The 12,077-nt window shown below is 37.7% G+C and overlaps 2 protein-coding genes across 4 annotated transcripts; both read left to right on the top strand.

Annotated features, from left to right (window-relative positions):
• The first annotated feature begins 5 nt into the window (after positions 1–5).
• LOC146457831 (tRNA (cytidine(32)/guanosine(34)-2'-O)-methyltransferase-like) lies at positions 6–8,389 on the top strand. Of its 2 annotated transcripts, XR_014858382.1 has the most exons (4): positions 6–347; positions 3,774–4,156; positions 6,107–8,025; positions 8,082–8,389. XR_014858382.1 is itself a non-coding variant. In XM_085091509.1 (3 exons), the coding sequence occupies exons 1-3, from the start codon at positions 51–53 to the stop codon at positions 6,315–6,317; spliced, it is 891 nt and encodes a 296-aa protein (XP_084947635.1). In that variant the 5' UTR covers positions 6–50; the 3' UTR covers positions 6,318–8,389. The 2 variants fall into 2 exon arrangements, 1 of the variants encoding a protein (XP_084947635.1); XM_085091509.1 differs by having other exon boundaries at positions 6,107–8,389.
• A 471-nt stretch (positions 8,390–8,860) lies between these two features.
• LOC146457830 (mitochondrial import inner membrane translocase subunit Tim10 B-like) lies at positions 8,861–11,268 on the top strand. 2 transcript variants are annotated; one of them, XM_085091514.1, is made up of 3 exons: positions 8,861–9,238; positions 9,887–9,982; positions 11,052–11,268. In XM_085091514.1, the coding sequence occupies exons 1-3, from the start codon at positions 9,200–9,202 to the stop codon at positions 11,160–11,162; spliced, it is 246 nt and encodes an 81-aa protein (XP_084947640.1). In that variant the 5' UTR covers positions 8,861–9,199; the 3' UTR covers positions 11,163–11,268. The 2 variants fall into 2 exon arrangements, with proteins under 2 accessions (XP_084947640.1, XP_084947639.1); XM_085091513.1 differs by having other exon boundaries at positions 8,923–9,238; positions 11,049–11,268.
• The last annotated feature ends 809 nt before the right edge of the window (positions 11,269–12,077 follow it).

Below are 12,077 nucleotides of genomic sequence, written 5' to 3'. Positions count from 1 at the left end.
TTCATGTATTCGAAACGTACTGTACCACCAAAGGTCACACGGTAGACATAATGGGACGCTCATCGAAAGATAAAAGAGACATTTATTATAGACTTGCCAAAGAAGAAGGATGGAGAGCTAGAAGTGCTTATAAACTATTGCAACTTAACGACGATTTTGATTTGTTTAATGGTGTAAACCGTGTAGTGGACTTATGCGCTGCTCCCGGGAGCTGGAGCCAGGTGTTAAGCAGAAAATTAATCGAAGAGCGTCCACATGACAAGGACAAAGTGAAGATTGTAGCGGTTGATTTACAAGCAATGGCTCCTCTCCCTGGTGTTATACAAATTCAAGGAGATATCACGAAAGTAAGTATGACTCAAATCCTCAATAATTTTAGTCCATGCCCTCAATCCGATGACAAGCCCGAGCGTGCATCTCTTATGAATCAATAGGTGGATTGCAATACCGCCATGTTGGTGCCAAAACAAACAAAAAATTGCTCACATAGTTTGCATAAAAATAGAAGTTAACTCCCAGAAGAGAAAAATCTTATTGTTCCACACCACCAACATGGCCGCCATGACGTCACATGCAGTCAACCTATTATTACCAGCAGTGCCTTACCCCCTCCCGTGAAATCACAAACCGGTGTCATAGTGATAACAGTGATATGTGTTTACCTGTGATTTGTGTTTCCCCACTCACATCACTTGGCATGACTTGGGATTTGAGTTTGAGTCCTCAAATATGGCTGCTAGTGATACATGTTTCCCCACCCCCTCCCCTCCAAACTCTTTGCAGTTGAAATAGCCAGTCCAAAAAGAATAACTATTTGAAACCATATTCTGCTGGAATGCTGGCCTGCTGACAACATAAAAACAGTAAATGCAGGGTGTCAAGTGAGTCCTATATTCCTTTAAAAAAAAAATAAAATCCCATTTTTTCAGAGTTGTCCTATAAAGTCCTATAAATTGAGGAAAAATCCTATATTTTCCTCTATTTTAAGCCTTTCAAAAAATATTCAAGAATTATTTAGAAAATTAACTAAACGTTGTATTAGTGTTTGAAATCCACAATTCAGGAGATTTTCATGAAACAAAGATCCATTTGCAACACCTCAGAGTGCAAACTTTGTTACTCTTTCTCTTAGCTTTTGTTGATGTGCAACGGATTGTGGGTTGACTGTGGGGGGTCAAGAAGAAATCCAACGTTAGGAAGATAACCAAGACAACCTAACAGCAGTGCTGAAGGCGTTAACCATAAAATAATTTACGAATACTTTAGCTGACCTGAAGGCATACTGTATGTCTGAGTGCATCCAGAACAGTGACTTGTGTTCAAGTTGGCTTTTATTTGGCCTAATTTTGTAATTCTAAGTGTTTTTGTCAGTAAATCCATTTCTTTGTTACTGACCTGCATTTACAGAAAGTGTCAGTACTGAGTTTTGGACTCAAGCCTGTTAATATTGTCAACCATTGTTGAACTGAAAGTAATGCAAGATTGCCCTTGTTATTGATCTTGCATGCCAAATAACTTGGTTAACGTCTTTCTTTTGTTGGTTTTCAATTTTGGCAGCATAGTAAATGAACGGTATATCTAGAGAGTCTTTATAAAATAAAGAACCTTACATTGAGCCTATAAGTTACTGCCGGATTAGTCCTGTATTTTTGCAGTTTTGGTGGGTTTTGTCCTATATTTTTCAGGTCGTTGAGTCGTATATTCCTACACTTTTGGACCCCTAAAGTGCTTGACACCCTGTGAATGTGTTTTAAGAAGAATACAACTGTCACTTTAAAGTTTGAAAACATGTTTCGACAGAACCAACTGTTATCGTCAGTTACACTGTGAAATTCACTCTCACAGTGTAACTAACAATGACAGTTGGTTCTTTCAAAACTTAAAAGTGTCGTCTTCTTCTTAAAACTTTTTAGTAGCCTGCTGCTAGCAAGACCTTTTGACAAAATCATAAACAACATAGTGAATGTGTTCTTTTTAAAATGCATCACTAGGAGGAACACATACATGTATCAATGAACATCTCCTGCTGTAACTAGCTCCTTTTGTTTTGTTTATTTGAAGCATTGATGTTGATACTTTCTGCAGTGATTGACTTTTGAACATTCCCCAGAGCAAATGTTGTGCAGAATATCCTGACATGAAGCTTAGTGATATCGTTGCACTCAACAGACTGTAATGTATGGTGTTGAGTTATAATCAAAGTTCAAAGCAGTTCAAAGCAGTTCAAAGCAGTTCAAACCCATTAATAAGAACCCATTAAGACCAATGATCAACATAAGTTTGGTTTGAGCAGTATTCAGTCTTAACTTGTTAGCCATGAGCCAATGTTTTATAAGATTAATAAGTTTTTTAGTTCATTGTTCATAATTTCATGTTCATAGTCATTTAAAGATCAGAAGCACCCAGGCTATACTGGTGCCATCACCATGCATCCTAGGAACAGCCTTTCTCATTACAAGCAATTTGGGAGGTCATTAATGCATAAAATACATAAGAGAAAAATCAGGGGCTTTAGGATCAATCCCTGGGGAACTCCACAAGTGAGTTGTTTTGCCTGAGGAAGATTGCCATTGACCTTACACTTCTGGGTGCAATTGCTTTAATATACGACTCAAATCACTTTGAGGTGTCTCTCTAGGATTTCAAGCTTCCATACACACTGATGGTGTGAGCTTTAAGAAATGTGCATGTGTGAGCTGATGTAAGCTCTTACAACAATGAACAAGCCAACGATATGGCTCAAATTAAAGACCTGGTGTAGCCAGGCCTTTATATGTCCTTTAATGTCCTAAATATTAGTGCAGAGGTTTAAAAAAAACAAGCTCTTATTAATTGGGGTTCAATTTTGACAAAATTTATAAGACAAGTTTTTACGTACTGGCAAATTAAAACAACACATTTGCAGAAAGCAAAGAATCTGCCTTATAACTGACAACATTATGGACCAGTTCCACCTCTGAACCTACCCAGCATCCGTCAGTGGAATTATAGGAACAGCTTTAATGCAAGTGAAAAGACCAGTAAACCTAAAGTGAATGATTTTGCACAAAATGGAAGGAGAAAGTGCAATGGAGGAGCGTCTGAGGGTTTTCCAGGCTCATTCATGTGGTTTTTTGGGCGGTTCAAAGTCTTTTGTCAATTGGGTGTTTAAAATTGTTGTGCCGTGGGCACTGGATAGTTTGATGCCACAAGGCAAATTATGGTTAAATACATGTAGCAAAATTGGTAAGAAATATGGTGAGCAAAATTATGATTTCACATTGAAATCCCACCCTGGCCAAAGATATATTTTTTTATTTTTTCACCTTTGGAAGCCAACCACTCCAAAGGCTACAAATGAACAAAAATAATATTCAACAAGTTTGTTATAAAATATAAAGTTTAAAAATGTTTCAATATTTTAAAATTAATTTCCATGGCACATAAGCAAAGTTCACAGAGAAAAATGTTTTCACGCAGCCAATTATATTTCTTCCAGAAAATGTTACTTGTTTCAAATACTAAAATTGTAAATTTTGCTACACTTTGCATATACACTAAGATGGTAAAAAGGGCACTGCTTTTAGGCAGTACCTCCCCATATAGCCCATGTGGAGTTCCTCTCCCCCCCCCTCCCCATAGTCACCCTAAATGTTCAAAATAAGGCAAAAAAAGTCTGTTTGCCAAAACAACAGTGCAGTTTATAACTGAATAATACCACTCCATCCCACTTTCCCACTTGTTATTGTTTCTTTTCAATCATTTAACTTGAATGTATGCTTTTATACCTGTAGATCTCAACCGCCCATGAAATCATCAGCCACTTTGAAGGGCAGGTTGCAGATTTAGTTATTTGTGATGGTGCTCCGGATGTCACTGGGCTTCATGATATTGATGAATATATTCAAGGACAACTCCTACTGGCAGCACTTAATATCACCACTCATGTCCTCAAACAAGGAGGAAACTTTGTGGCCAAAATATTTAGAGGAAAAGATGTTGACCTTCTGTATAGTCAACTCAAGGTGTTTTTCCCTACTGTGACCATTTGTAAGCCAAGAAGTAGTCGAAATTCCAGCATTGAGTCTTTTGTTGTCTGTCAGGATTACTCTCCACCATCTGGATATACACCAACAATGTTGAACCCTTTGCTGAGTGATCCAAGCCAGTTCAAAAGGTTGGTCAAACTATTTTTAGGACTGGGCACAATTTCATAATGATGGTCATTTTTCATAATTTTTTTGAGACACTGCTTACCAAGTGAACTTACTGGGACTTGACTCTTAAATCTTTTGCATTCCTCAGCCTCTTAGATTAAAGGTCTGCTTTTCTTTTGTAATTATGTGGTTATCAACCAAACATTCTCTCATAGCATCCTAAAATGTGTACAGTAGAGGTCAGGTCTGGGTTGTTAGCTTTTCATCTCACTCCGGTGTTTTTGAAAGCTAACTTCAAGCTAATGGTATTGAAAAGTCTAAGTCAAAACTGAGCAACAAATATCTTTTGGAAGAATCTTTATTGAGTAGTAATTATTACTAATCTCAAAGCAAAGCTCACTTTAACCTAGGATTAGCTTAATCAGGCTTTAAATAACTGGGCCCAGGCATTTTGTAGGCATTCAAAATTTTGTTTCTGTTTTTTCTTCTTCATTATAGATTTGTTTTTTAGTGTTTCCACAAAGGTGTAAATTTTCAATCGGGTATTAAACATGTTGTCAGGCAGTGATAATATTTTCTGCTACATGTACGTCTTGCATTCAAATCAGCTGTTACTGGTATCTTGTAGCAGTTGCTTTTATAAAGCTATCATTCAGGTTCTAATAACTATTGTGCCCCACCAGTCAGTCAGGAACCCCCAAAAGGGCATCAAAAAAAGAAAAAAAATTGAGATGGAAGAGAATGACTTATAAATCAACTTATAACTCATCTAAGACAACCTGTAAGATCTCATCCATGATGACTTATAGGTCGACTGATATCTCATCTGAGACGAGTGATAGGTTGACTTATAACTCATCTAAGGCAGCTTACAAGTCAACTTTTAAGCCGACTGTCTTATAACTCATCTAAGGCAACTTATAAGGTGACTTATAAGTTAGCTCACTGGACAACGTTACCAAATTAAATGGACACGACCGACAGGAGACTGAAAACCTGGAGTCCAACAATTCAAGGTGAAGAACGGAAACAAGCTTACTTTGTAGATAAAGAGTGATATGCCTGCGCCACTCCCTTGCACATGTTTTAGCCTTTTTTAATTTTGTTGGTATCTTTTTTAGAGGATGTCCCATTTGTATGATATCAGGAGTGGGTGTCTGTATATTTCTCTTACTAGAGGTTGCTGTCTAGTAAGATTCCAATTGTTCATGAGCACTGGTTTTAGATTAGGCACTGCTGGATGGCATTTCATATAATATTATTACAAGAGGCAAGATTTTTTTTGTTTTCTTTGTTGTTTTTGGAGTGCTAGGTTTCTGTCTTCAAACGTCACTTTTGAAATCGTCCTTTGGTTAAAACCCTCTGGGTACCCTCTCTCTAAAAGGCACGTGATTTGAAGTTTTTTGTGTTGTGAGTAAGTTCTGAGAAATCTAAGAAACATCAGTCAGATTGTTTCCGGACTCAATTTTTCATGTTTAGTACACAAAAGTGCAGTCTTTTCTACTTAATAAGCTAGTTTAACACATCAAGTTTGCTTATTAAACAAAGAAGACACTATTTTTTGCTTATTAAGCAAGAAAGGCAACTCTTTATGTTTATTAAACATGTAACTTTTGCTAATTAAACAAAATGGTACATGTTTTGTGCTTGTTAAACAAAAAGTGACAAACTTTTGGAGATGAGTTATAATTAATTCAACTTATAACTCTTCTCAGACGAGTCATAAGTCAACCTATAAGTCATTCTTTTCCATCTCAAAATTGTGTTCGTTGATGTTCTTTTTGGGACTCTGTTGCACTAAGTTAGGGGCTGCTTGTTCAAATAATATTATTTCTGAGTTCCCAAAGACTTCCGACTATCTTTTAAAGTCACTTAACGTATCAAACCAAAGAGTCTTTGTTTGGATAACACTCTATTTTTTCTTGAATCACTTCCCATTTCTATACTCTTATATTCATTTTATTTTGTAGCCTTGAAGGAGTGAACAAGATGATTATCCCGTTCATGGCATGTGGAGACCTCAGTGCATATGACTCAGACCAAACATACCCACTCACAACTGAACAGAAAAAATATCAGTCACTGTCACCCACTCAGGAACCGATCAACCCGCCTTACAAAACTGCGTGTTTGCTCAAGAAAACTAATTCCTTAGCTTCTGAGAACAATGTAGCTGAATGATAAGAAAGTTATCCTGTCCTTTGTTAACAACTACATTGCTACTGTCTTCCTGGACATTTTTATATTTCATTCTGTATCTGGATGAAAAGGGCATGTGCTAAAACCGGGAACACTGGTTCGGAAAATCACCAATTCTCTCTAAATAAAACTTTACATGGATCCCTTTCCAAATGAAGGTTAATAAATACTAAGTCCCTACTTCAAAGCTGTGAAGGCATTTCCCCCGGGGGGGGGGGGGGGGGGGGGGGGCACTTGACCCATGTTTGGGTATAGGGGTGCCGCTGGGGGTTTGAAACCCTGACCCTGTTTAGGACAAAAATAACCTTAAATACCTACCCTGTGTAGGACAATGTCTTCAATTTTAAGACCCTATTTAGGACAGAAGACAACATCTAGCTCTTGTGTTACACAAGTGTTTATTGGTAATAGTAATAACATTTAAAGGCCCACTGTCACTTACCGAACGTGATGTTCCACGCATTGAATCGCGAATACCAATCACAACAGATAGAATAATACTCTTCCTAGAAGTGATGGCGAAAAACCTCAAAATTTCGCATTAACAGCGGTGAACCTTAAGTGGAAACTCAATTGACGTGAAGCATTGTTCACTAAAATAAATGCAGACTAGCGTCTCTGATTTCAGATTGCCAAATACTCGACAACAGTCTTGCAACCATACCCTGTCTAGGACGGGTCCGGGACAGACTCGCTTGAAATTATATACCCTGTACAGGACAGAGGGGCCAAAATCCATACCCTATCCAGCGGCACGTCCCCTTATAGCCCATATAGGGGAGTACCCCCCCCGGGGGCATTTCACAAGGCGGTGAGGGTCGAACCGATCCTGCAGAGAAAATCTCTTTGTCCAAAGGCAAAGGACTCCAACTCGCCAATCAGTTGTAATTCACTTTCACCGATCGTTGTTGTCAAGTTCATTATCACTTTCCTCATTTTTGAAATCACTACCATCCCTCACAACCACCTCCAAAACAGTTCACGGCCATGATTTTTTGTAAATGTAAACAAACCCGTGAGTGAAGAAACCGAAGATGTAAAAAATGGCAGAGTTTGTGTTTATCCAGCCTAGATAACCACTAAATAGCGTTCTTGAAATTGCAGCTTCATACAAACAAAAGTTGCCTGTCAAGGGGAGGGTTTAAGTTTTTTTATCCGATGGGCTTGAATTCGACGCCACTGTTTCTCAGTTTTATTAATTTCATTTATTTATTTATTTGTTTATTTCTATATTTATTTGTTGTTTTTTTTTCATTTATTTTTAGTGTGTCGTTTAGTATGTTTCAACTTTCAAACAGTATATATATTGATTAATCTCTTTACCTTTTGATTGCTTTCCAACTATGTAAATAAAGAATGACAAGCCTGCGTGGCAAGACATAGTGATTTATCCTTTTTAAATTTAGCTTGTGCAAACTTGTGTCCTATCATTGCACAATCTCAACAAGAAAGGGAAGCCAGTATCATGCACAGCCAAACCAAACCCAGCTGAAACGCCCCGGCTATGTGCACTGAATATTGCATTGAAAACACAAAAACACCATTGTTAAGCACACAGAATAAGAGTTTATATTCAAAATGAAGAGATTTAAAAAGTAGGAGAAACAGAACTCATCACGCAGAATGATCTTTGATGTTAAACATATGGCCCCAGTTGTTGAAACAATGGCTAACTTAATCCAATGGATAAGTCGCTATCCAGCTGATAAAGTGTATTGGTTGGATTACATTTTATCCGCTGGATAGCGATTTATCCACTGGATACTAGATAGAGTTATCCATTCTTTGAACAACTGGGACATGATGTTTGAATACAAGGCTCTATTAAATCCTCCAAACCCATTACAAACACACAGGAGTAGCACAGGCCTTTATTTGTTAAAACAAAAAAAGCAATTTAACTCTGAAAGGTTATTTACACAAGTATAGGTTTCGAAACGGATTGACTGAGATGAAAGACAGAGAGAGGCCTAGGAACTAGGCAAGGTTTCACCATATTTGTTTAAAAGGTTGTAATTATTAATAATTTGTAAATAAAAGCAGTATCCTCTTGATCATGATGTCACTTCCTTTTTTTGAATCAAATCTAAGAGCCTTTGCAAAAAGTCAGGAGTAAAACTTACAGAGAAAGAAAAGGTGGTTTTGTGACATGTTGCGAGGGAAATATGAAAATTATATCAAAAACATTTTTTTTTTACTTCACCTACAATAAAGATATTTGCAGACAAATAAATTATACAAATTCACACATCGAGTGTGTGTTAAACTGTACTCAAGTACTCAGGTTGGGCATAGTCACCAATGTAGCCTTAATCAATAAAATATTAATGGCGACCAGTAAGTAAAGTACACCAACCAAGTAAATTGCATATTTAACCAAGTAATTCAAGTCCACCAAGCAAGTGAGGTATACCAAGCAAGTAAAGTATACTAAGCAAGTAAGCATAAGCATACATATAAGTATAAGTAAAGTAGGCTCTACTACAATCTCGCTCCCAGTCAGGCGGGCTCTGATAAGTTGTGAAAGTGGACCATTCACTGTAAGTTGAGGACAATATAAGTCGTTTTACATGAAGGACTAATGCGCCGAACCCAACTCCCGGTATGTACTTCATGTAACTCCCACCTCACCTGTTATGTGTTTACAACGTGCGACACTTTACCCACTTTCTAGCCCCATGATTTCCACAAATCTTTAAAAGGTGGAAGCATGAGATAATCTGTTTGTTTCAATAATCCCCCAAAATTTGTTTTTCTCGTCTGCGATTTTTCGCCACCAATTTATTGTTGAGCTGGGGTAGCTAAGTGGGATAGTGCCAGGAAATTTGTCCGGAATTTGACCAAGCGACTTAGAGTGCTCTTCCATGGAAAGGTTCATAGCAGACGATCTAGCAGCTCGAAATGTAAGTATTTTGTGATTATTTCTCGCTTTTTCAGTAAAGCTGGGTTAAGGTTGGTAGACCATGGCGGAGCAATACTGATTACATGAAACAGGTTCCACTTTTATATATCATAGCAAACCTGTCGTAGTCCTCAAAGGATCTCAAGTGATCATTGTCACGGTCCCTTCAGTTTTCCATTCATCAGTACAATTTTATTTTGCATAGGAAGCATTGAAAACAGTTTAGGAATTACAGTCTTCTGGTAATTCTGGAAAAAAAACCCTCAGTTATTCGCCTTCCCTAAGCTTAATGGCTTAATTAAAGGCTAGCTATACCATTGGACTCATTGGAGAATTACATGCAGGTCATTGTAAGTGCATGGAAGGGTAGGAAAAGGGAACCTTAATAATGATATATTTTGCAATGCCCCAAGTATAAAAGATCAATCTTTTATGAGGATGCCAATGCCACAAGAGTGATTAACAGAGGGATCCTCTAAGAGGATGTAGTTACATTAATTTGGGAAAAGAGACATCTTTAATCTTTAATTAGCATAATTGCCATTAGCAAAGCTAATCTGGCAATTCAGCGGCCAGCGGACGCACAATAGATTAATACATGACAGTGTTGCTTCCCAGTAGGTAAATGACAACAACTTTTTTCCTCCAGTACAGAGAATTCCTGCAGTTATACAACAAGCTGACTCAGAACTGTTTTCTTGCCTGTGTGACAAATTTGAATTATCGCAAAGTTACTGCAGAGGAGGTCAGTCATTTTCTTGTTAAATAACAAAATCAATCAGAGCAAAACATATCAATCATGGCTAGTACTGATTCAGTTACAAAAATAGCCCCAGTCTTACTATTGTTTCTTTTTATCCTAAAAAAGGCCGTAATAACTGTACAAATAGAATTTCAAACTCTCCTCATATAATTGCTAAGGTTTGCAAAGCCTTTTCTTTTCATTTAGGGACTGGTCAAAAGGTAAAGGGGTGGGGGTCAGGGCTGGAGCATAATTTGAAGGGGTACATGGAGCAAGGCCCTAAGTGACTTTTGATGTAAGGTCAAATTCTCCTTTTGTTTCACTAGTGAATATAAGGCAAACAGTCGGAAGGAGAAGGAAACCTTTTTTCCAGGCACCCCTTCATTTGGAGATGTGGTGGATAAAATAAAACACATTTCTGGTCTTTTTTGTACAAAACTGACTGAACATCCCTTAAGTGAAGGTTGAAAATTATGTCATCAAGGCATGTATCACCCCAAATTCCTGTAGAACACAGTCTCACTTGCTTCTGAGCTGCTGACACTCGATTCAGAGCCACTTCTGTCTTTGCTAGTGGATACACTGCCTATGGCTCCTGACAACTGAATTTGAGCTGACGCTAAGTCAAACTTGTTCTCTTTTCTTAAGGACTGAAATTCTGCTTTCAAACGAGTTACTCTGCCTTTCTCTCTTTTGTTTTATCATGTTATGGTATTCAAGATGATGTAAGGGCTCAAAAACTGATGACCCAACCCCTCTCTGCTCTGGCCCACCCTACCCTGTACTTTTTGACCAGTCCCTTTTATTTTATTATTAGATGGAATTAGTACTTGCTTTCATATTTCATATATGTTACTGTAAATCACTCCTTATCTGCTGTAATGGGCCCTGTTTTGGTGGTGTGATTCATTCAAACCTACTGTGTTGTACATTCAGTTGTCCTACAGGAGGGTGATTCCAATGAAATGTTTAGTTGCTTACATCATTAATGGGGATTAGGCTGAATTTAATCGTTCCTAGTGAAGAATTTGACTAAAATGCCTGCCTCCATTTTTATTTTTTCTAACAGCAGTCGTGCATTGACACTTGTAGTACAAAGTGGATGAATCTCAATCAGCGTCAGATGGCAGTGTTCATGGAGGTTGGACCATTAGCAGATAAAATGAAGGGTCAAGGAATGTGAAAGATACATTTTAACAACTACTGTATTTATTTCTCCTTACAAATGTACAAAAGTTTGAATTATATTGATATAAAAAACTTGTTATAAAATTAATGTCTTCCTGTTTGTTGATCGGTCTGATTTTATTTTGTCACAACTGAGGAAAGTTAAATAATGTGTAGTTCCAGGAAACATTGATACCGTCCCTCTCCCACAGAAGGGATTTTTTTCCTTAGCCCCCTACCCCTGTAGAAATTCCAGTAAAGCTTTGTACTTTCCTCTAAATTTTATGGCCTTTGAAACCCCCCACTCATTGGAATTTCTAATCCCTACTGTGAGAGGTATAGATAATTTCTGTAATTATTACAGTCAACGAATTGTGCATAATTCTTCACTTGGCCTCCTCCACTGCAGTGGCAACAATAGAGACCTTCAGATCAGAATACGATTACGAGATTGACTACGAGTACAACTTTCAAAAGTCAAATCAGACACATCCCCAGAACTCTCACTCCTTCCTGTTGCTTATCAGGAGATAAGGAGACCATAGGAACAAGAATGGTGTGACAAGCAGTTACATAAGCCACGCAAACTAGATTTGAAGTTGTACTTGTACTCAATCTTGTACTGGGAGTCAAATCTGAAGGTCCCTTAAATGGCAGCAGATTGGTGGCATATGGCGATTTGCCAGTGGGGGTTCTCTGTGAATATTGATATAGTCCTACTGGTATCTCTTTCCTTGTTTTTGAACTTCAATCCACCATATTCAGTTCATAAGCTTCCCTGGCTCACAATAAGTAAAGGAGAGCAAACAATAAAGTAGTGGTAGTACTTCAGGGACCTTCAGGTACAAATAGTTCAGGGACCAGATTGACGAATCCTTCCTAAATTAAGATGTAACCCAAGTATGTTTCTAAACATTAGTCTGTTATTCCA

Source organism: Pavona decussata, unplaced genomic scaffold, assembly GCF_977016875.1.
Source record: "Pavona decussata unplaced genomic scaffold, jaPavDecu1.1 SCAFFOLD_237, whole genome shotgun sequence".
Classification (NCBI taxonomy): Eukaryota; Metazoa; Cnidaria; class Anthozoa; order Scleractinia; family Agariciidae; genus Pavona; species Pavona decussata.
This window is presented reverse-complemented; position numbering and strand designations above follow the sequence as displayed.